The 25,758-nt window shown below is 43.2% G+C and overlaps 1 protein-coding gene across 2 annotated transcripts; it reads right to left on the bottom strand.

Moving 5' to 3' along the window:
- Nucleotides 1-8,217: 8,217 nt before the first annotated feature.
- Nucleotides 8,218-25,744, bottom strand: ALKBH1 (alkB homolog 1, histone H2A dioxygenase). 2 transcript variants are annotated; one of them, XR_009958429.1, is made up of 7 exons: nt 25,587-25,744; nt 22,084-22,192; nt 17,449-17,611; nt 11,824-11,914; nt 10,433-10,626; nt 8,645-9,902; nt 8,218-8,297 (listed from the first exon to the last, which is right to left on the bottom strand). XR_009958429.1 is itself a non-coding variant. In XM_062575909.1 (6 exons), exons 1-6 carry the CDS (start codon nt 25,731-25,733, stop codon nt 9,479-9,481), a joined length of 1,128 nt encoding a protein of 375 aa, XP_062431893.1. In that variant the 5' UTR covers nt 25,734-25,744; the 3' UTR covers nt 8,399-9,478. The 2 variants fall into 2 exon arrangements, 1 of the variants encoding a protein (XP_062431893.1); XM_062575909.1 differs by lacking the exon at nt 8,218-8,297 and having other exon boundaries at nt 8,399-9,902.
- Nucleotides 25,745-25,758: the final 14 nt, after the last annotated feature.

The following is a 25,758-nucleotide window of genomic DNA, read 5'->3' on the forward strand; positions in this document are numbered from 1 at the left end:
TAAGGTTGGAAGGAACCTCTGGAGATCATCTAGTCCAACCTCCCTGCTCAGCAGGGTCACCTAGAGCATGCTAGACAGGATTGCATCCAGGCGGGCCTGGAGTATCTCCAGAGAAGGAGACTCCACAACCTCTCTGGGCAACCCGTTCCAGTGCGACATCACTCTTACAGTGAAGAAATTCCCCCTCACATTCAGACAGAAATTCCTGTGTGTCAGTTTGTGCCCATTGCCTCTTGTCCTGTCACACACAGAGCAACTGAAAAGTTTGTCCCTGTCCCCTTGACACCCTCCCTTCAGGTACTTATACACATTGATAAGATCCCCCCTCAGTCTTGTCTTCTCCAGGCTAAACAGGCCCAGCTCTCACAGCCATTCCTCATAGGGCAGATGCTCCACTCCTCTGATCATCTTGGTAGCCTTACACTGGACCCTCTCCAGTAGCTCCATGTCTCTCCTGTACTAGGGAGCCCAGAACTGGACACAGTACTTGAGATGAGGCCTCCCCAGGGCTGAGTAGAAGGGCAGGATCACCTCCCTCGACCTGCTGGCAGCACTCTTCCTAATGCACCCCAGGATACCATTGGCCTTCCTGGACACAAGGGCACATTGCTGGCTCATGGTCAACTTGCTGTCCACCAGCACTCCCAGGTCCTTCTCTGCAGAGCTGCTCTCCAGAAGGTCAGCCTGCAGCTTATACTGGTGCCTAGGGTTATTCCTCCCTAGGTACAGGACTCTGCACTTGCCCTTGGTGAACCTCAGGAGGTTCCTCTCTGCCCAACTCTCCACTCTGTCCAAGTCTCTCTGAATGGCAGAACAGCCCTCAGGTGCGTCAGCCACTCCTCCCAGCTTGGTATCCCCAGCAAACTTGCTGAGGAGGCACTCTGTGCCCTCATCCAAGTCACTGATGAACAAGCTGAACAGGATGGGACCCAGTACTGAGCCCTGGGGGACACCACACTAGCCACAGGCCTCCAACTAGACTCTACGCCACTGATCACAACCCTCTGAGCTCTCCCTTTCAGCCAGTTCTCAACCCACCCCACAGTCCACTCGTCTAACCCACACTTCCTGATTTTTATTTAGGAGGCTGTTATGGGAGACGGTGTCAAAAGCCTTGCTGAAGTCAAGGTACACGATGTCCACTGCTCTCACCTCGTCTACACAGCCAGTCATTCCATCGCAGAAGGCTATCAGATTGGTTAAGCAGGATTTCCCCTTGGTGAATCCATGCTGACTACTCCTGATCACTTTCTTTTCCTCCTTATGTCTGGAGATGGCATCCAGGATGAGCTGTTCCATCACCTTTCCAGGGATGGAGGTGAGGCTCACCGGCCTGTAGTTGCCTGGGTCCTCCTCCTTGCCCTTCCTGAAGACTGGAGTGACACTGGCTTTCTTCCAGTCCTCAAGCACTTCTCCATTTCTCCATGACCTTTCAAAGATGATGGAGAGCAGCCTAGCAGCAACATCTGCCAGCTCCCTCAGTACCTATGGCTGCATCCCAGCAGGGCCCATGGATTTGTGGATGTATAGCCTGCCCAGAAGGTCTCCAATCCTATCCTCCTCAACCAAAGGGAAGTCTTCTCTTTTCTGGGCTTTTTCCCTCACATCCAGGCTGCAGGATTCATGAGGGCTGCCCTTAGCAGTGAAGACTGAAGCAAAGAAGGCATTCACTAACTCTGCCTTCTCTGTATCCCTTGTCACCAGGGCCCTTGCCCCATTCAGTAGCGGGCCCACATTTTCCCTAGTCCTCCTCTTGCTGCTGATGTATTTGAAGAAGCCCTTCCTGTTGTCCTTAACATCCCTTGCAAGATCAATTCCAACTGGGCCTTAGCCTTCCTCACAGCATCTCTACATACTCTGACTGCATTCCTATATTCCTCCCAAGTAGCCTGTCCCCTCTTTTACATTCTGTGTACTTTCTTCTTCTGTCTGAATTTGGCCAAGCGCTCCTTGCTCACCCATGCAGGTCTCCTGCCCCTTTTGCTGCACTTCTTACTCATAGGGATGCACCGCTCTTGACCTTGGAGGAAGTGATGCTTGAATACTCTCCAGCTCTCCTGGACCCCCTGTTCTCTCTAGGGCCTTAACCCATGAGATTCCTCCAAGCAGGTCTCTGAAGAGCCAAAAGTCTGCTCTCCTGAAGTCCAGGATTGCAATCCTGCTTGTTGCCTTACTTCTTTCCTGCAGGATCCTGAACTCCACCACCTCATGGTCACTGCAGCCAAGGCTGCCCCCAACCTTCACATCTCTAACCAGTCCCTCTCTGTTGGTTAGGACAAGGTCCACCAGGACACTCTTCCTTGTAGGCTCCTCCACCATTTGTGACAAGAAATCTCTCTTCTGCAACATTACAGACAATACTCCCTCCTTCCTCATCCCCCTGGGCAGTGGAAGTATCAGCTACCTTCTGTGATGCCTATATCTGTGCACAAGCCCTGGATGGGAATCAAAATCAGATCTTGCTCCCTGCCATCCTCCAGACATTTACTTTTATCATCTTGAAGAGATAAGCATTTACCAGATTAACCTGTTTGGAGTCTCTGTGCATGGTCAAATCCTCCTAGGATGATCATACACTTATAACAGCAGGAACTGAAGGGGGAGGATGCTCACTAAACTTAAATTGCTCTGATATTCCAGAGTGTTCCTCTCTCTACCAGGACCCCAGGATCAAAATACCTCAGAGCAGGACCTGCTAGAAAAGTCTAGACAAAAAAATGCATTAAAGGCACAAAAATAGGCTTTTGAGCCTGGTTTTCTAAAGAAATAAGGATTACATTCTCATGTTTTGTGTATGTGTACGAAGAAGCCAGTAGTTAGGGAACACGTAGTGTTTTCTAAATTGATAAATAATCTTTTCTTCTTACCTATGTCACAGCAAAACAAAAGCAGTGGTTTTGTGAGCAGCAGGATCAATGAACTCTGGTTCCCTATGGATTTATGTTACTAAAAAATTGTGCCCTCTCACTGAAGCTGTTCTTCTAGCTGAGCGTTTATAAGTGTTTTTCTCCTATGTGCTCTCACCAGTGTTCAATACTTATGCACTGTGGCCTTTCCCCAAATCAGGGCATTTATAGAGTCTCTTTCCTCTTACCTGACTACCTACTAAACCCACAGGAACTAAATTGGCTGTGAAACTTATGTTGCCAATCAAATCTAATTGAAATGGACCAACAATATGCTTTAAAGTGACTGGACAGGAATGTGAGGGCATGCAGTCTCTTCCATGTTAAATCTACCAAGCTTCAGATGCGATGTGGACAATGGGAATGGCTGACATGAATAGATGAAGACAAAGCCAAGTTCTTGTCTGCACTCTGAACTAAGATGCAGCCAGCTTCAACCTGGACTTGAAGCTACAGCAGTGGGATGCTCTGCAGCCAGCTATGCGTTCCCTAACTACTGGCTTCCTTATGTAGCTCAGCAGAATATGTAGCATAGGCAGAGGAGCTTAGGTCCATCTTAGGTGAATCTGTAGAAATAGCTGATGTGGAACAGTGAGGAAAAATGTCAAGTAGCTCTCAAAGAATGGAAAAATACCTAAAACCAGAACCATCCTGGCAGGAGACACAACTCTAGGGCCTGCCTTGCCAGTAAGTTACTGTCTGGTTGCAGTGCAGGGGGTGTTTTGGGCACTACTTGGCAGTCCAGTTTGTAACAACTTCTCCAGCACAGCACTCTAAGAGGACTGAAAATGATGAGTTACACAGATAGTTTCCTCTTCTGCCTCCAATACTCAACCCACTGTGTGTCAGGGCCCTGGCTATTTTACAGGAGTATGAAGAGCTGAAATAAGCAACAGGCTGTTCAAGGTTACCGAAGAAGAAGTCCTTGAAGGCAAGAAGAGTGAGAAACCAAGATAAGCAGAAGTATGTGCACCTGGGAAGGGAGTCAACACAGCAGCCTATTCAAAACTGAGCAGATGCGCGTGGACAATGCTAGACAACCAACAGAAATGCTTTGTGAGGCACGTGGACGCATGAGCTTGCTGGAAAGGTTATATAAGCTAGATAGGCAGAATAATAAAGTGGATTGAACTTGCTTCACATTGATGTGTGTGTGTTCCTTCCCGGGCTTGCCAAGAATGGGCTGCGGCATCTGGTAACCCCCGACGTGATACTCAGAGACCAACTGGGGTAGGAGTGGAGCCGTAAGCGGGCAAGGATCCTGCATAGCCAGTGACCGTAGCTGGGCGCCAGAAGAAAGGCGGATTGTGGCCACAACTGACCGGTGAGTCAGGGAAGCAGGATGGGATTCGCTGCATCAGCGATAGAACAAGCAGTAATAGAGAGCATGTTGAAATTGGCTCAGAAAACGTACACCCAGATAACAAAGTCGGACTTAACTGATTTATTACTGTGGTGTCGAAGAAAGGGGCTTATAGCGGAAGCTCCGCAAGTATACAAGCTGGAAGCATGGGAACAAGTCGGAAAGGAACTGTGGGAGAGTGTGCAAGTGGGATCTAAGGAGCCGCGGTCGTTAGCAAAGATTTACCGACCGGTCCGACTGATGCTGGAACAGCTGCATGGGGAAGCGGCTGTTGCTGCTGCCATTCACAGTGCCGTACAAAGTACTGACGAGGAGCAGGAGGGCTCGGGAGACTTAGAATGGACAGCTGTGAGTGGCTCGGGACCTCAGTATGAGGGGGTGCCTGACAATGATAACCTCAAGTGTCCCCTGTGTGCCTGTCCTGTCTCCGTAGCCGAGAGGGAGGCTTGGGGGGGGAATAGACAATGATTTACCACCCTGGGAAGGGGAGGACCGTCCGGCGTCTACCGCTCCCCCGGCGAATATGGACATTGATCCAGTAAAGGTCCCGCTGCCAGATGATGAGCCAGCGGACCAAGAGCAGCTGAGAGAGATTTGTCAAGAGCTCCGCAGCCAAGCCGACAGGATGACTGCCTTATTGGACCAGATGAAGCGCCTCGATCAGGAATTGGGACGAAGGGACATAAAGGGAGCGTATAAGGCTGCCCATAACTCAATTGTAGAAGGGGTTGAGAACATTGAGAGACAGATCGACAAATTTGAGTCGGGTTTGGCAGTCGGTAGTGGGGCGGGTTGTGGGACAAAAGGGATAAATCCAGACGGGTGTTGTCATGGTTGGAATCGGTGGTGCATGGCAAGGAGAGGGAACTGTTCGGCTCTGCGGGGAAGGGAGGCAAAGATGAGGCAGTGCCACCTCATGACCTGAATTTTAACCCTGTTACACGTTACAGGGGCCTTATAGAGAATGCTAAGTTGGAGATAGAGTTTCTGTTTACTCCTATGGCCATGCCAGTTATATAAAGAGCGGATGGACCAACATGGGAACCAATAGATAAATAACAATAATAATAATAATAATTATTATTATTATTATTATTATATAAAAATATATTTATAATTATAATATTATAATTGTGATTATAAATATATTTATAATTTATAATAATAATATATAAATACATATAAAAATAAATAAAAAGGATAGAGGAAAAGATAGCCGGCACTGCGGCTTATCGGTACCAAGAAAATTTGCCAGGGATAGAACTACGTGGATACCAGCCAAGTGGGTGCGGCCGTGGCTGACAAAGGAGAGAGCCGAAGCAACAAAGGCATTACAGGGTGCTGAGGCAAACCCAGAAGTGTTGCCTACAGAAACATGCAGGCGCAGTGGGCTTGGTGGTTGGGACTAACTGGTGTGGTTCATGTATGGACAAAGGATGAACTTAACATGACTTCCGTCATTCTAGATCAATTATCTCAAGACGTAGCCAGCGTAAATCATGCAGTATTGCAAAATAGAGCAGCTATAGATTTTTTATTATTAGCACGTGGGCATGGGTGTGAAGAGTTTGAGGGAATGTGTTGTATGAATTTGTCTGATCACTCGGAATCGATTCATAAGAGAATAAAGTATCTAAAGGATGGATGAGTAAACTAAAGGAGGAGAGTTGGGGCTTGGAAAGTTGGTTAAAATCGCTAGGTTTAAGCTCTTGGCTTGCTTCTCTTGTTCATCAATTTATGCTTATGGGATTAGTTGTGCTACTATCACTCGTATGTCTACCTTGTATATTGCAGTGTCTGCAGCAGTCCATGCAAAGAATAGCTGACTGTTTTTGAAAAAAGAGGGGGAGGTGTCGGGGCCCTGGCTATTTTACAGGAGTATGAAGAGCTGAAATAAGCAACAGGCTGTTCAAGGTTACCGAAGAAGAAGTCCTTGAAGGCAAGAAGAGTGAGAAACCAAGATAAGCAGAAGTATGTGCACCTGGGAAGGGAGTCAACACAGCAGCCTATTCAAAACTGAGCAGATGCGCGTGGACAATGCTAGACAACCAATAGAAATGCTTTGTGAGGCACGTGGATGCATGAGCTTGCTGGAAAGGTTATATAAGCTAGATAGGCAGAATAATAAAGTGGATTGGATTGAACTTGCATCACATTGATGTGTGTGTGTTCCTTCCCGTACTTGCCAAGAATGGGCTGCGGCAACTGTGCTTTGATTCTGATTTATCTGAAGATTTTATTTTCCCTTTACTCTAGATTATTTAAAACTCAGTAATTGTTTACAATCTGTTGGACAGTTAGTTGTATCTATACATCACATAATGAACAGAGTACATGTGGTAAACAACATTCTTCGTTTCTAGGTGGCCTTCAATTAAACACATCATTACCTTCCTGGTACCAGCTACTACATTAATTTTCTTGCAGAGTGAGCCTAGATGACTTCCTCTTCCCCTTCCCTCAGCTGTACATGGTGGGGCATCCTAGAGGACTGCTTCCTATGGCACTGATGCAATTTTATGCTTGTGGCCTCTGGGCAGCAATTCCTTTAGAGGAATTAAAAGCTGCAGAGATTATCTTAGCATGCACCTATATGAACACAAACAAGTATTTGTGGTACATACAGATAAAAAAAAATACCTATCAGGACTATGAAAAAGCTTCCTGTGTCACTGCAAACCTAAACAGATTAGGTACAAGTGCAATAACCTGAAAACTGCTTAGATTAGGTCAATGGTTCCCAACCATTCTTTCTCAATGAAAAATTAGTAGAATTCTGTATATCACTCTATCTACTCTATTGCTCTTGCTCCCTTCTCAGCCTGTTGTTGCCTTTTCAAAATCAAATTCTTGGAGCACAATTCACTGAGCCTGCAAAAGTCCTTCAGTTTGCTCATTTGTACTCCACTCTTCACCTCTAACATGGTCACAGAATCAGTATTCAAGTTAGACTGGAAATTCTACCCTATTGTACTTGTTCCTGTTCATACCTAGATTTTTTTCCTGAGTCATTTCTGGGTCATGGACTTCTAATTTAATGGGTGTCTGGTACTGAATTTGATCAGTGGTGTATCTCAGTCACAAAATGTCATTAGATAACAAATTTAATTGCAGGTCAGTAACTCAGCAAATTCTCAGCTCAGCCACTATCTAAATACACAACTTTAATAGCCACTGGATCCTTCCCAGGCCCCATTCCTATCAGTAGCTTGTAGCATTTACTGCAATTTCAAACTGCGCAGGTATGAACAGTATGGTTTCTTGTCCTTGAATAACAAAAACAGCTGAATCATGGAATAAATAATTGCTTGGCATTTGTCGTATGTTTCTAGGCAAGACATTAAGAAAGAAAGAAGATAGACTTAAACTTCAGCAGGCTGTGAAGGAACCAGATGCATTTGGCTCATGATCACCTATCTACATGAATGACCTTCTCTAGTCTTCAGTAGTGAGTGAGTAGGCAGATTTCTGCTGCACTCTGAGCTGAGAATATTAAGTCTACCTTCTCATGGTTAAGAAAACAGATATTCTCCCTCTCCTTTCAGGTGTTGCTTAGGAAGCTTTGCTATTTTCTAGACTTACTCAAACAGTCAACATTCCCTTCTGCTCCAGTCACATTGTGATCTCTCTCTACAACAGTATTCATTCTCCCAAGGTCATCTGTAAATACACCAGGCCTATAACACAGAAAGGAGAGATTTCTGGCATAGAACATGAGGTATGAAACACTTACTTGATTATTTTAGTTTTAAAATTTACTGGAGCTCACTGCAGTACTGTATATGGAATTAACTGCACACACATATACAAATATTCACCTGCTATGAAACAAACATACCTGACAGACTTCCCCCATGAGGAAAAAACACCAGATACATATTACATTGGAATTCAATACTGCAGGCAATGCCTTTCTGGAAGATCCCAACAAACCCTGAACTGCACAGAAGCAAAGTCACCCTGGAGATATATGCAGGGCTGCTCCTCCAGAGCTAGCAGATGGCAGAGGCAGCAGATCTAGAAGAACTCTAGAGGGAAGAGCATAAGGGATATGGCAGCATTAACAATACAGCAAAATAACTAACCGGTACAAAAAGAAAAGAAAAAAGAAAACAAACTGATAGAGATATTTAATTTTAAAGCAGAGTCAAGTTTATTCTTTGGGAAATAGTGACAAAATGCCCCAGGGACAGAGTATTCCACTCCAACAATTAAAATTGCATTAAAATACAGATAGGAAGGCCTGAGTATTAAACGGAATGGGCACAAAAGCTAGCATTTTTCTTTGTTTTGATCTATTTATCTTTTGGGCAATGGAGATAATCAGTGATTAACTTATTTTTAGGCACTTAATTTACAATTTCTTTGTTTCTACCTGTAAGCCATTCTGCTCCTTAAAGATGGCAGCTTGGGAGTGCAGACCATATTCGGCAGGCACTGCACGGGGGCAGTTCTGAAAGAATGGGGATATAGGGCTCAATTACATAGTAACTTTTGGGAGGACACCCAATTGTGAGTTACTAGATAGTCTTAAGTAAATCTAGTCCCTAATCATTTCCCTCTAAAATCTGAGGTACGTAAAAAAGTCCAGTCCCACCAATTAAATTAGTTTCTGTAGCTGCTAAGGGGATACAAGCAGGCAGAGGGAAAGGGAAGGATTACAGCAAGCTTATAGCAGGTCTTGCACAAGGGAGCTGATTGTTTTGGATCATCGAATCTTTTTTTTTTTTTTTGCTGCAAAGGTGATTCTTTTGGAAGTAGTAGAAGTAGCTTTCACACCCCTGGCAGCCCATTTCCATTTGTACTTGTAATGATCAATACACTTCAACTGAGGTCTACAAGCCCCATAGTTTTAATACATAGCAATTACATCTTCTGCTAGCACTTTCTGTCCAATTATTTCAGTGTGAGCAGTCACTGAACCAAGCTTAAAATTCTATGCCATACAGGTATTTTAATAAGAACTGAGTTTAGAAAACATGTTTATAACAGAACTGCAACAGAGTTAATCTCCTGAGCCCCAGTCCTGACATCATCCCTCTTTTCCTTTTAAATTCTGTTCACTCCTTCCCCCCTTTTCTTACAGCAACAAGGAGTGCACTCTGCAAAGTTCCTTTATCCCCACACAGATAACTGGCTTCTACTATGGTTACATGAGTTCCCATCCAGAAGTTACCAGCCCAGTCCATGTCAGCATGATCTTTCAGTCTCAGCTATCTGTACTTGGTTTGTGTCTCTTGGCTCTGCTGTTCTTCCAGTGGTGACTGTCTTCAGAGGGTGCGTGGCCCTTTGCATTTGTCCCAGATTCCTCTGGAAATTTCTGACCATCAGAAAGCACCTGTCTGATAGTCATATTAATGCGAGAAGACTGCAAGTACTTGGCACAGACCTGCCAGTCTTCCTCAGAGCTATGCTCAATGACTGAACCAACAGGAAGGTCTGAAGAAAGTGCTTGGTCCAGGCATGAAGGCAAAGCTTTCCCTTCAGGGTTAGGGAGAACCCGGGGCACAGCATGGTACAGCAGGCGGCTAAAGCCAGACATCACTATGATGTCTCCACTGTGCATGAACATTGCTGTTGGGGCCTCCTCCCGCTTCAGGCCCCCAAGCAAAAATATGGATGATTGCCCAAAACTAGAGATGGTGAGAGGATAGAGAAAAAAGAAAAAATAAATTAAGGTAGTGAACAATTACATGTACCACAGGAAAATACTAGCAGCTAAATTTCTTTTAAAAAGCTAGATGGGCTGCTGATTACAGCTTTACTGTAAGAGCATGCAAAACAGACTAAAAGGTCTGGTTTAAGGCAGGCATGGAATAAGCAGGTTCCCTGACAGGTTGCAGCTCTGCTGATGTATTTCATCCTTGCTAGTCAGTACCCAGGAGCCACTCTGCTCCTTTTAGAACAGGGCTATACCTCTGCAAAGTGCTTTTCCATCGAACTGCCGTATCAGCTGCTATTAAAACAATCTTCAAATAAACCTGAGTTCAATTAAACCTGAGTGCACCTGAGTTACAGCTTCCTACTATACAAGGTCTTCAGAAAGTGAAGATCATACATCCAATTTGCAAATTGAGTCATATCAGCTTCCTATAACCATATGCAACCACACAAAAACCGCCACCAAACCCATCACAACACTCAAGTGTCTTCCTTGACTCACCTGAATGAAAAAAGGGGTCGAGAAAGGTCTAATTCAGACTCATCCACGTGAATTCCCAGTGAAGAATCAAAATGATAGTAGTTCAAGATCCCAGCTTGGGCTTGAAAACCTCGGAACCCGCATGCTGCAGCCACTTGTTCTGACAAGTATGCGAGGTCTAAGGGGAAAGGAGTGTGGTGATTTGCTGAGTACTTCTGGAAGAAGGAGAGGGGAAGATAAGTTGGAATATCAGAAGAGCAAACACCATTGGAAACACATTGAACAAGAACTCAAAAGTTCGGCTGATGGTCATGGAGAAGGATATAGTTGCTTGGAGAATAGTTATACCACAGGCAGAACCACAGCAAGTTTTTCTATCATTTAATTCTGGGCCTATCCTGAGACTGTCAGAGTGGTAATCATGCCTGGTTAATAGTGGTAGTTCAATGTTATTCATGGAGTTAATTATTACAGCTGCATGGCAAACCTGAAGTCACTAAGATTAGGACCTAAGATTAGGACCAACATCCTGATAAAGTCTACCACAAGCCTGTTAGACCGTACCCAGTTTGTCACTACTTCAGGTTGCCAACATAAGAGTTCTGATTCTCATCAGCAAAGCTCTGAACTAAACATCTTTGTTCCTTCTTGTTCCTTCTTTGAAGGACGAGGCAAACAGGAATTAATTGCAAACCTACTTCTCTCCTCATTGAGTGATTTTGACTGACAGGAGTGGAAGGGAGCAACCAAGTTTTTATTATAGCCGTCCAGTAATAGGCTAACCCTGTTAACAAAAGGCTGAAAGCTAATTTGGTTAAATATCTGCAACATACTGATAGATTGCATATTCACTCTGCCCTCCTCTCAGCCTCCATCTGACTCACTTCGATGAAAAAGTCCATTTTGGTCTCCACAATGTTCAGGAGCTCCAAAATAGCTGTTAGTTGGTGAGACTGTGCTATACCACTTCAGGTGCTAAGTTCAAAGTCACATCAGCAGCAGTCTCTTCCTGATTTCTCTCACCCTTCCAACAAGAAGGAGGGTTTCTCAGAAATAGCTGCCTTCAAATACTCAGGGGCATCCCCACCCTAAATAGCTTTTGAGACCATTCCTTTTGGTAAGGTAAAAATGTTCAGTCACCCTGAAATGGAGTCATGGGTCTAGAACAAAGTGTATACTACCATTTACCTTTCAAAGGAAAGAACATAATAATGGACTGCTTTAAATCCTCCACAATAAACCATACAGATTAAAACATTCTTAGAAGCACAGCTTGCTCCAGCCTTTCCTGAAGACTGTCTTTTAGGATGATAAGCATTTTACTATCACTTTATTCAATGATATCTTCTTCTGTCTAACATTCTGAATACTTACAGGAAAAACAGAAATAGAGAAGAATTTAATTTCAGTACCTTGGTATCCCAATTATAATGGTAACCAAGGGTTACCCAGCGCAGCTTCTCCAATAAGCTTCTGGGCTCCTTTTTACTGGAACCTTTCCTTCTGCAAAGAAAAAATTGAAAGAAATGAGATTTATGCTTATTTCTGAGGGTTTTTCTGGTACTGCAGAATACAGTAATATGAGTCATTCATCCATACAATAGCCTTAACAGGCTATCCGTGCTAAACTTTTATTTTCAGTGCCTTTGGTTTTCTTCCAAAGACTTTGAAAAATCAATTCATATAATTTACACAGGCTGTATGGCCTACTGCATACTGCTATCAGTTTGAAAACTTGTATTTTCAACATGGTACCTAACAAGAGTTTATCAGAGGGAGACATAACAGTGAACTGGTGCAGATTTAGAAAGTAGGATAATAATTGAGCATGTAGTATTTGTGCACCTGAAAGCAAAGGAATGGAATCTGTGAAGATCTTAAAGGTGTAAATACAAAGAAGGGGGCCGGGGGGGAAAGTGAGGCATTGAATGGATTATGTCAAGAAGAGAAGAAAAACTTTGCCTAATGGTGAAGAAGTTAAAGCTGCATGATACTCTCCTAAGCAAAGGGCCATTAGCTCTACTTCTTGGTACCTTTATAGGAAGTGTTTTGGACAGACTGATTTGATGCTCAGTAAATGATACAAGACTGCTTTAGCTACAAACATACACATCTTGTAATGTCAAAAAGTCTAGATAGCTGGTGTCACAAAATCATAGAATCAGTAAGGTTGGAAGGGACCTCTGGAGATCATCTACCCCCCTCCTCAAGCAGGGTCACCTACAGCATGTTAGACAGGGTTGCATCCAGGCGGGCCTGGAGTATCTCCAGAGAAGAAGACTCCACAACCTCTCTGGGCAACCCGTTCCAGTGCTCTGTCATTCTCACAGTGAAGACATTCCTCCTAACATTCAGGTGGAACTTCCTGTGGGTCAGTTTGTGCCTGTTGCCTCTATTCCTGTCCCATTGCATTACTGAAAAGACTTTGGCCCCATCCCCTTGACACTCTCCCTTCAGGTACTTATAGACATTGATAAGATCCCCCCTCAGTCTTGTCTTCAGGCTAAACAGGCCCAGCTCTCACAGCCATTCCTCATAGGGCAGATGCTCCACTCCTCTGATCATCTTGGTAGCCTTACACTGGACCCTCTCCAGTAGCTCCATGTCTCTCTTGTTCTGGGGAGCCCAGAACTAGACACAGTACTTGAGATGAGGCCTCCCCAGGGCTGAGTAGAGGGGCAGGATCACCTCCCTCGACCTGCTGGCAGCACTCTTCCTAACGCACCCCAGGATACCATTGGCCTTCCTGGACACAAGGGCACATTGCTGGCTCATGGTCAACTTGCTGTCCACCAGCACTCCCAGGTCCTTCTCTGCAGAGCTGCTCTCCAGAAGGTCAGCCTGCAGCTTATACTGGTGCCTAGGGTTATTCCTCCCTAGGTACAGGACTCTGCACTTGCCCTTGGTGAACCTCAGGAGGTTCCTCTCTGCCCAACTCTCCACTCTGTCCAAGTCTCTCTGAATGGCAGAACAGCCCTCAGGTGCGTCAGCCACTCCTCCCAGCTTGGTATCCCCAGCAAACTTGCTGAGGAGGCACTCTGTGCCCTCATCCAAGTCACTGATGAACAAGCTGAACAGGATGGGACCCAGTACTGAGCCCTGGGGGACACCACACTAGCCACAGGCCTCCAACTAGACTCTACGCCACTGATCACAACCCTCTGAGCTCTCCCTTTCAGCCAGTTCTCAACCCACCCCACAGTCCACTCGTCTAACCCACACTTCCTGATTTTTATTTAGGAGGCTGTTATGGGAGACGGTGTCAAAAGCCTTGCTGAAGTCAAGGTACACGATGTCCACTGCTCTCACCTCGTCTACACAGCCAGTCATTCCATTGCAGAAGGCTATCAGACTGGTTAAGCAGGATTTCCCCTTGGTGAATCCATGCTGACTACTCCTGATCACCTTCTTTTCCTCCTTATGTCTGGAGATGGCATCCAGGATGAGCTGTTTCATCACCTTTCCAGGGATGGAGGTGAGGCTGACTGGCCTATAGTTGCCTGGGTCCTCCTCCTTGCCCTTTTGGAAGACTGGAGTGACACTGGCTTTCTTCCAGTCCTCAGGCACCTCTCCATTTCTCCATGACCTTCCAAAGATGATGGAGAGCAGCCTGGCAACAACCTGTCTGCTATTCAGACTGCCACGCAGGACAAAAAGCTCACACTAAATATTTTAGGAAAGAGCATGTCACATGTAACTGCTGTTCTCAAGTCACAACTCTAGTGAAGAGGGGCCCAGCGGTCTGAAACCATACACCAACTTATCTTCCTTGTTTGAAGGTGAAACATCCAGGAAGATATGTGGGGGATGAGCTCTTACTATGGCCAACAGAAAAGTCTTTGTAGAGTTGCATCAAAAAGTATTACTATAGCAAATTAGACAGAAGCATGCTAGTGATTAATATGAAAAGGTACATATGTATCTTCTATTCCACTTATTCCAGAAATTTCAGCTTTTTTTTGCAAGCCAAATCATGTTATTGTGAAGAAAGGAAGAAAAAGGAAATGTATACAGAACATCATGGCTCTCATTTATAGGCTCATTAGTTCAGGAAGACATATTCTGTTTTACAAAGCAGGAGGCGTAATGTTTGTGCTGCCATGCTCAACTCTCAACCAAGCATTTGCATTTAATATGCACTTCTGCCTGGATATACAGCTTGCTTCTGCCCTTTACCTATACTGGTTTCTGGTATTAACAGCTCCTAAACTGAACCAAGAACAGCAGTTAAAGGCCAGCTTCTTTACCACAAGTGATTTTTCATAGCATAAAGAATATTGAAAGAAAGTCATCTTTCCAGTTCCTTATTTGTCATGCAGTAATGGCAACTGCAATTACCATAAAGCAGCAACATAGTAACTGTCAGATATGTGCTGCTCCAAACTATTTATGAATCCCATAAGCAGGTAATACAGCATTTAGAAAAGGGAGAGCCCACGACTCTTTCCTCTATATCTTTTAACCACTAAAGTTAATATTCGTAATTTTTATAACATTTGCATTTTGAAAGTGCCCTTTATCTTCTTTCACTACAGTGCTACAGTGTTTGCACAACAGCAGGAACTCTTACATACAAAACATTTCCTTATTCCCAGATCTTACAATTTTGCATGTGCAATTGCTAAGGAGAGGAAAGTAAGTGTTATGTACCTGGAGACAATGAGTTCCTACAGCTATACAAGCAGGTACTCCTGTAAGAAAGCCCTGAAGAGTTCTGGTATAACTATATTAGAAAGACAGCAAGATTGAATAGCGGGAGTGGGGGGGGGCTTTGCACTGAAGCTTCTTTATTATCCTGTAAGTGATTGCATCTACAAAACATTCCTCCCCAACCCCTGCCCTTTCGATATATATCCCTTATGGGGATGCACTACCCTCTTTGGTACTTTTAATTGTCCCCAGTGCTTAAGAAATCACTCAAATTCCACTTTGTGGAGACAGCAGAGCATACCATCTCTGGGAGCTGCATGGACTCTCCCTATCTCCCTAGCTGGCGATTTCTGCATCCTGCAAAGAGATATGCCGTGATCCAAGCACATCTATGAATCTCGGATTGCTTTAGAAAGTATTAAAGCTGTGTGCAACCCTAGAAAGTCTACCAGACCTTTTCTTAATTAAGCACTTTATTCCTCCCCTCTCTATGAAGCTCCAGCTCCAGATATTAGACATGTTGGCTAGTTTGATCCCCTCTTCTTTAAGGAAAGCACACATACGGCAGTTTGCTTATTTGAAGTCTTAGGCAAGTGCTTAATAAATGCCAATGTTTCTGCCAGCCATTACTCTCTGAAGCACTTTTCAACTGAACTGGAGCCAACTGCAAATTAACTTCTGTTCTGATCATGCTCTGTACCTGCAGGAGTGCTACTGGGAAAGGCCTGTCAAGCTGGAATACTTTCTTTAGCTCTAGGGCACTATGCTGACCAGCTTTCAAGGAACAATCATCTGTGCTTGAGGTAACACAAATGTAAAAGTCAAAATTTAAAAACGAGAGGCTTCTGAATTCTCACTAAGCCCAGAAAAAATAAGCCCCCCCTGCCGGAGAGTCCTCACTTCTCTCCTAGGGGCAAATATTTAGAATTCAAAGTCTTGCTTTTGCCATGCCGTATCTTGTAGCTATGAAGAGTATTTTCGAAGTAAAATCTCTGCATCTGATTTCTACTAATAGACTGGAGAATGAAAGTTGTAGGGAACTCTGGTCATTCCATCCAGTGAAACAACCATTATCAAAAATGAGCAGTGAAATCAAAAAGGTAATGATAAACAGCACATATCTTGTATTTATTTTCACATGCAACTCCAATTGCACATTAAAGGGCAAATTAAAGGAGAAATTCTCCATTTACCTCTGGATCACCTAGGTACAGAAAAGGCAACCATGTCCCCACAGAACTCTGAACCTGTGGGTCAGGTTCTCCCTTCAGTTCAGAGTAAACAGGATTACCATTAAAATGGTGCATTTAATCACCACCTTCAGACTGGATGGGCAATGATGCTCAGTTAAAAGGACAGGTCAAATAAAGATACTAGCTCTGCAGAAACAAGAATAGTGATCACAAGTACTAAGTCATCATAGCTTATTCAGTTTCTGTTTTCTTACCAGAGCTACAATAATCATGAAGGTGACTTAAGGCACATACTTTACTTGGTAGCCAAGGACCATCAAGAGCCACTTGTACATTCAGTTACTATAATCCAGCTGGCAAGCAAAAGTTACTAACCTGTGATAATGCATCACTTCTGATCATGTGCTCATGCAATAAATCTCTACAACTGATGAGAGTAGAAAGCAGTTTCTTCCTCTGTCTGAAAGTGGAGAGAGGAGGAATAGAATGCCCACTTGTGCAGTTTGTAAAGAACACTGTAGAAAAAAACAAGATGTCTATCTGAACTGCCTTTCCCCCAGCACTCCTTTTCCTGTACTGGAGAAAAGCATCCTATACTGGCATGTCAGTGTGAATGGAGAAAAAAGGAATAAAAACAAGTACTACAGGACTACTCATGAAAAAAAAACTTCCAAAGAAATACTTTGGAAAATAAGGCAAAAAACTAGCTACCCTAAGCAGTGCAAGGAAGAGCATATACAATATTTCAGTTACAGGATATCAGTCCAACAGCTGACTGGAAAAAGCTAACACATTCAGGGTTTTAGGAAAAGATCCTTTCTGCCTCAGAAAAACTGAGGTCTAGAGGGACATCATGATTCCACTTGTAGCTAAGCTTAGAGAGCTTCTGTTCACCACGGTATCAGCCAAACTGGCTACTTTACCCTACAAATCTGACTGATGGATTTGGAGTAATATGTTACCAGAAAATCACACTATGAGTGGGAACAAGAGATTTAAAAAGGATGCACATTGAGCCATGCAAAAATCTACCTTTATCTTGGCATATTAGACACCATCTCCAGGCAACCAGCATGTACACCATCTTTTTCAGTTTCCCTCTCCTGATGATTTTTCTTAGGTCCTCTCAGAGCTGAACATATCTGCTTCTGTTAATTTTGACTATCAGAGGTTATTCTGAGAGGCAGGACTCACCTCAGCTGCTCCTTGCTCTGCCCCCACAGATCAATCGTCTCCTCAGGAGCCATGTGTAGGTCCAGGTTGCAGACATTGGGTTTCTGAGGGTACAGTTTGAGACACTGTTTCACCCAGTGACGCTGGCAGCCCGGAAGGAAAGGGTTTGGTATGAAAATAAACCCTGACCACAGAGAAAAAGAATGGGGGGGGAGGGAAGAAAGAGGAGAAAGTATGATTAGGTATATCCCTATTTTTCAAAAACAGGGCAAAGGATAGAGGTGGGAAGGTACTGAAAAAACATTTTAGGCATACAGCCACTGACTCTGCATGTGAGCTGATCAAATCTATTAGGTCTGAACAGATAAAACCTACTGTTTATCAGTCCAAACAAATGGAGACATAAGGTGGAATGCAGGGAGCGCAGTCAAGGCTGGTCTAAGTAGAAGATTACAGTAAAGAACATTTCTGTAAGGCATAATGATTATAGGTAGATTAAGGGTAATAATTTGGAAAGCCAGCAGCTAAGTTTGATTTTGAAATGCTCCAGTATAATTTCTTCAACCTAGCAAAGTTTAACTAATTCTGATTCAGTTTCTCTAGACTACAACACATTGCCACTGCCTCTGAACTCATTCAATCTTCTTATTGCTACTTCAGGGTCATGAACTGCATGAAGCAGTTTACAGGCTCAACAGTGTAAACTGTTCTCTTCTTTGCTTTATGCTTATTTCCAAATAAGTATGGTTGTATCCATCTTTACATTTTTGTATGGTAATACACATTTTTTATTTGGTAATACACAAAAGGGGATGAAAGTCAAACTATATCCCAAACTGCCTGTTGTTACTGTCTTTGTTGATATACTTCATAGTTAGTGTTACCTAACAAAATCAAGCAAACATGTGGCTAATCTGCACATGCACTTAGACAGGCATCTCAGGTACAAGCAGCAGCCCAAATAAGAGAATGAGCAGAACTGAACTGGATTATCTTGGTTCTCATCTTAATGGACAAGAGTCCTTAACATAAGAACTGTCATCATCAGAACACTAGTGGGATTCTTTGCTGAAGTTTTCTCCTCAGCACCCCAGGAATGCTTCCTTCCAGGCTATGGTTGACAGTATTGATGAATGATTGTGCTATACTTACTCTGAGAATCAGGATATTCTCTCAAGGACTGTCAATTCAGTAAGACTCATCAACATAAAATTCACATATAAGAAGAAATAAGGGTATAGGAGGAACAAAGAAAAAGAGTTTTAAGGTTTTGCTCTACTTTATCTTTTTGAACTTTTCAGGCATAACAAGTTAAACAGAGATAAAAATAAATAAAAAGCAAGAAGTAAAGCTAGGAGTCTCAGTAGGATGCAAATATACCTAGCAGCCTTATGAAAGGGGTAATAAAAGCACAGAAGAAGCTTCCTGACAACACATCTCAGACCTCACAAGATTACATTAACTGGTTAGAAAAATAACCTTCAGTATACTGTCATTCATTTCACTTAATACCCTGCACTTTCAGACTATGGGCAGTCTTCTGACAAGTCTAGTTACAAGAAGTTTCTTTGCCAAAAGCATGGCATTTACTTTCTGTTGGCTTCTGTATAGAACAGAATAATAATACTGTTCTTCCCATTCACAACTTTTCATGTGGGTTTCTCAAGCACTCCACTACATATGTGAATTATGCTATACTACACATGCATTATTTCCAGGTACTAATGGAGGAACTGAAGCCCAGGGGGCTAGTTACTGAGCTACTGAGAAGGCTCAGAAATGAGAACAGGAATCCAAGTCTTATGACTGTCATATCAGAAGCTTAGAACATGCTCAACTCTCTCCAAATTTTTCAGTGCTTAATCCTAGGAAAATAGATCTCATATTGATTTAGAAAAGGATGAGCAACTAAAAGATTATCCCCTCTATGCTTCTGATGCCAAGAAAAGCAAAAAGACCAACACTACACTAGTGAGCTACGCTAGTGAGCTACATTAGCAGTCAAGACTATAACAGATCCTGAGAGTGCTAATAGTGCTAGAAAGATGGGACTTAAGTCACACATTAGAGGGAGAAGATTGCTACATTTCTGCAGCGATCTTTCTAAGTTGACTAAAGAACACCACAGATCAGCTTTGAAGGCAATTGAACCTTAGCCGTAAAAGAGTTGGTCTGAATGGAATGAACAGAATAGGAATTCTTTGTGGATCTGCCTTGAGGAAGCAGATGCAATTTTCATATTGCAGCGAAATCTTACAGCACACTAAGTATTATTTTACCTTTTGTGAAAATGATCTCCAGCCTCAGTCAAAACAAAGACAAGACTTGCAGATATCTAGCAACAAGAACAACCCACATATAAAACCTGTTTGTGGAAATTACAAAGCCCCAAAGTCAGCATCACTCACTTCTCAGAACACAGGACACTGCAACAGGAATTCACACAATTTCCTTGATCTTATGTTTCACCATGCTCACAGCAGGGCTAGCAAAAAGTGACCTCACTTCCATTGCCCATAAACAAACTAAGAACAACTCTAACTTATTTTAGAGGGCTTTACTTAAACATCTTAAAGTGCTTTAAGATGCTCAGGTAAAGGCTGCTAGAAAAGGATAAATTGTTGATATTCTGTCCCACATAGGACTTAGTTGTAAATAGGACTGAGGATTTGCTAATGTATTTGCATTTCAGTTTAGTGAAAGCTTTTCTTTGTCAAAGCAGACAAAAAGATGCTTTTCAGTGGAACATTGCTGGGAAAGGCATATAGACTGACATAAAATGACAAGTAAAAGCAAGCAAGGACTATTTATGATAAGTAAGTGCAACAAAAATTAAGAGGCTAGAAAAGGCAAAGGCCTTTCTCCTGAAGTTATTCAATTCCCTTTAAGTTAACTAAGTGAAGTATTTAGTGTGGCTGCCTCAAATGCGGAAATGGCAGGCTGGCTTCACAGTAACAAATACAGGCATTGCAGTCATGATGAATCAAAAGAAATATGAGGAAAAGTAAAATCAAACAATCAAAAATCCCTTTTTATTGCTGAAATAAGGAGAATCTGGGGAACTACAAGCTTGTCAATCTTACCAAAATCCCTAGTAAGATTATGGAGCAAATCTTCGTGGAAGACCTTTCCAGGCACAAGGTGACCAGGATCACCCAACATGGACTTACTGAAGACAAACTGTATCTAGCTTACTGCCTGCTATGGTGAGATGTCTGGTCCTGCAGACAAGAGGAGAGCAGGTGATGCTATTTATCTTGACTTTAGCAAAGGCTTCAGCTTGGTCTCCTGTAGCATCACTGAAGCCAGACTGGGAATTGTATGGGTATGATAAAAGAGTGAGCAAAAACTGGCTGGCTGGACTACCAGGCTCAAAGGGTCACCTTGATGGTTCAAAGTCTAACTAGCGGGTGGTTTTGAGTGACATTTCTTAGGCTGATACTGGAGCCAGTACTGATAACTGTTTTCATCTTCACCAATAACTTGGACAATGGGACATTCACCCTCATCATATTTATAGATAACACCGAACTAAGGGGAGCAGCATATATGCTGGAGGGTAGAGCTGCCACTGAAAGACAGCTTGACAAGCTGAAAGAACTGGCCAAAAAGAACCTCATGAAGTTCAACAGTGACAATCCTGCATCTGGAAAGAATAACCCCATGCAACAGTATGCACTGACCAGAGACTAGCTATAAAACAAAGGACCAGGGGGTACTGGAGAAAAAGCTGAGCAGGAGTCAGTAGTGTAACCTTATAGCAATGAAGGCTGGCTGTACATTGGGCCATACTAGGAGGGGCAACCTAAAGGGGCATTAAAGAGTAGATGGAGCCAGATTCTTCTCAGAGGTGCACAGCAAGAGGATAACAGGTAATAGTCACAACTTGCAGCAAGGAAAATTCCAATTAGAAAATTTTCCAAGGAAAAAGAAATCACAGTGAGAGTAGCCAAACACTGAAGCAGGTGCCAAGAGAGGCTGGTAATCTCCATCCTTGGAGATTTCCAAAACTCAACTTAGAAAGAGCTCTGAGCAACCTGATTTAACTTTCAAGTTAGCCCCATTTTAACCAGGAATTTGGACTAGAGACCTCCAGAGGTCCCTTCCAACCTAAAATCTTTCCACGATTCTATCAGGCGAACAGAAAATCTAATATCTATATTATATTGAATATCTATATTGAAATAACTTGTAGTACCACAGTAATGAAATTACTCTGTACCTTGAATAGGACGAGAGGTTCCTTTTTACTTATTGTACTAACTGTTCTACACTAGTGAGAAAATGCCACGTTGCAGCCCTGAAATGACTGTGTTTCAGTCTTCTATTTAATGTTCATAACATATAATAAGGAAAAGGGGATGCTACAGAAACATAAAACCTCAATCAAAGTCTATAGCAACTGAGAACCAGTCTCACAAGGGAAGTTCTGGCTGACAGGGACCATGAAACAACTGGTCCTTCTGTTCTGATCTTCATATATTGCTGCATCCCACCCTTAAGTTGACTCATTTGTCCTCCTACACTTAAACCAACATTATATTATGCTTAGGCAAACCAAAACAGATTTTTCAGGTACGCTAAGGAGGATAAGGGTGGAAAATCCCTGAACCAGAAGCAACAAGGCTGTGTTTTCTTGAAATCAGAGATACTTACCTGGATAGCCATTGAGGCCATAAGCTTTCCACTGGCTAACTGGCTGTAATCCTGCTCTGCAGGCATCTTGATCACTGACTGAAGAAATACTAAGCTGTGATCTGAATACCTGGCAGAAGAAAACAGATCTGGTAAACAAATAGGGAAGAAATACAATACTAATTTAAAAATAGCACCTACAAGAAAGAATGCTACCAAGGAGTTTTGCGAAATGTCAATAGTACCACAGAACTACCATCTAAACACCATGAGCAGAACAAAGCATGATGCTAACAAAGCTGGTACATATGCAACAAAAGAATCAAAAGGTGGCTACTGTTTGTTTTTATAACACTTAAGGATCATGAGAGATGTCTTTCATTCATAAAAAAAAAAACTATTTATAGTAATAAGAAAAGATCCTGCACTATTTGTCCATTTCCACAGTACACCCTCATTGTTATAAAACATTTTAGTAATTATTGATCCCCATTAGAGGGACTGTAATATTTAGCACTCATACTTCATACCTTCATAGTTCCAAATACTAGCTATTCCTCATGATCCTATAAGGTAGATGAATATTCTCTTCTGTAATTTACAGGAGAAACTGAGGTACAGTGATGAGGTGGCTCACCAAAGCTGTCTGCTGAGAAGTAATGTAGAAACCCTGCAAAACCACATTGCTGCTTCCGTTCCCAACACCAGAGTTACCAGCTCTAGAGATTTGTGTTGGAGGAATTTGGGTTGTTTCTCAATATACTCTCTCGGGTCACTACAGCACATAATTTAACATGGAATAAGCCAACACTTTGCTGAGAGAAGCAAACTTGTCCACTATGTTTCTTCCACCTTCTTCCCTTACAACTGGGAACTTTCTTAGGGAGAACAGGGTAGAGGCAGGCTGGTTTTGATCTGGCTTAGTTTGCCAGTTCATCTCCCCATGTAGTTGTGCAAACATACAGGCTGGCACAAGGGAGGAGCAGCACAGGGATAGTGGAAATAAGGAAATGGAGGCAAGCAAGACCTGGTTTATAGACACAATTTAAAATGTCTATGAAATTAAGGCCTAAGTGCAAGTACTCAGACTCCACAGTGATGAACGAGATATAAACATTACTCTCTCTGCAGGCTGGTACAGCTATACTCATAATCCTCTGAGCAACTGGTTCAAATTATATATATGAAACTTCCGAAAAGAGTCTAAACCAGTGCTAGACAGCAGTTTCTGTCATGTGCCTAGTTCTACCAGTTTTCCAACCTTCTTTGCCAAAAGCAGCTCTGTGACTGCCAGCCTGGAACAGCCATTAGGTCAGAGTCCTGCCTGAAAAACATACCCAGGAGGGGTCTTCCTTTGACTGAGACTTTGCCACCCTTCTGTCTTCTCAAACTGCTTACCCACTGCCTGCTTGACAGGGTTTCAGGAGACCTAGAGTTGTTTCTATGCTGAAGAACTGCATAGAAACAGTGCAGAATCAGTTAAATAAGCCTCATAGCAAGGCAGCTGGGGTATGTCTCACTTCACTGAAAAGCTCAATCACTGGAAGCTGTTTTCTGAAGGAAAAGGAAGAACAGTATCTGGGCCAATCTGGCTGGCCTGCAGCTCTACTTAGAGGAAGATATCACATGTTTTAACCCTGGGGGAAGGGGAATAAAAGATACTTTATCAACTTATCTTAGATGATAACAAGCACAAAAGAAAGACAGGGAGAGGGGAGAGACGCTGCTTGTGATGCTTTCAAGTACACAGAATTTCCCAGAAGGGGCTGTAACATTAGAATTCATGTCATTTGCTAAAGGATTGCTGCAAGCTCAGGAAAGGCTGGAATGTTAATAATTTTCCTGCTTAACGGTAAAGCCTTGAACAATTTCATATAGATCAGGTTTTCTGTCCAGTTAACAATATTAATTCTACCATGAAAATAAAGAAAAATAAGTATGTTTAATAGAATGGCAAAAAAATAACATTTGAAATATGAAAAATTAGCTAAAATTTCATTTAACTATATTCTCTACTCCCTTTATTTGTATAGACTCATATAGAGAAAATCCCTGCTTGATAACACTTCAGAAGATACTCATTATCTTTCTAGGAGGTGACAAAATAGAAGATGAGTTTAAAGGATCACCTCTCAGTCACTCAGGACTTGGTAAACTGCTAACAGTGACGGATACTACTTTCTGATGTGCTGCTCATTACACGGCCCTAATCCACTGCAATGGCTGGAGTTTTGTCCTTATGACTAAGCCAAATGTTTATTAAATGAAAGGAAGAGAAAGGAGAAGAAACTTTACTGAAGGGAAGACAGCAAGAACTCTAGCCACACATTTTAAAGCTGGCAGAAGTCTATCCTAACTCTGACTAGCTCACCTAGGTTTTCCAGGACCAAACCAAAAAGTATTGGTAGAGCCCAGGAAACAGTGAGGGTGACAGCTCCAGGACTGAAATTGTTACTTTCAGCCCATGTGTTCCTTTGCTTCCGTTCAGAAGCCTTGAAGATATGTTACTGCAGCGAAGAAAGTTAATTAAATTTTATAGCTGTGAATCAAGATAAAGTAAATCTGAGATTTTTTCTTTTCTTTTATTATTATTTTTTTTTAATTTTAGGGTGGCAACATCAGGGATAGACCTAAACACAACCTTATCCCTCACAGTCATCCTTCCTCTAGAAAGAATTTTCCACTCACAGGTACTAAGCACTTGCATAGTCAAATTTAACCTGAGAGCTGCTTTGGCACTGTCCTTAGCATTTCTTGTGGAGGTGTAAGATATACATAGAACCAACTGCATTAAAGGCAAAAGGCGCCAGAGACTAAGACATCCAAGGCATGAGGGAGCACATTCAAACTGGATGATCGAGATGTTACCTCTCAACTGATTATTTCATTCAGCCACAAATCAATCCGTTCCTGAACAGTCAGTGTTCAGCCAGGCATATTATGGCACACTGGTTCTGGGGGCTTTTGGGTAAACAGGGGCACTTTAGGGTACATTTGTTTTCAGTCTGCGTGGGCAGAAGCACAATGGACTTTCAGGGTCACATTCTTTTCATGAACTGCATGTCTGTTCATGCAACTTGTGTTTTTATATTATAACGACCCATAAGAGGATCAGTGATAGTGATCAGTATCTTATAGCAAGTAACTGAATGGAATTCAAGATTTGATGTCAAATATGAAGAAAGAGCGGAAAAGAATAAGCTAGGGCAATGTCAAAAAGCACCGTGTTGACACAAGGTAAAACTGCTCAGAGGGCAGGATGATTGCGTCCCCATCAAGCTCCCCCGCGCACCAGTCACCCCACGAGCCACTCCCAGGCCACACTCCTGAAAAAGTCACGGCTACCTCGTGCTTCGGGGTCGGAAGAGAAGGCACGGCACGGCTGCAGCCCCACGACCAGGTGGCGGCAGGGTAGAATACAGCCGGGCTAGGCCGCGCCGCACGGCCCCATGGGCCCCGCGCCCCGCAGCAGCCGCGGCGGCTGGCCCACTACCCCGCGGAAAGCTGGGGGAGCGCGACGTTACCTGCCCCCCCGGCGCGGAGAAATCCACCACACCCCGCAAGTCCGAGGCGTCTCGCTGCCGGTAGAACCGAAAAAGACGGCGAAAGGTGTCTTCCCCGCCCTCCCGCGTGAGGGCAGCAGCGGCCGCCCCCGCCGCCATTTTGGCCATGCTGGTCGCAGCACATGGGGCCCGG

Source organism: Rhea pennata, chromosome 5 (assembly GCF_028389875.1).
Source record: "Rhea pennata isolate bPtePen1 chromosome 5, bPtePen1.pri, whole genome shotgun sequence".
Lineage (NCBI taxonomy): Eukaryota > Metazoa > Chordata > Aves > Rheiformes > Rheidae > Rhea > Rhea pennata.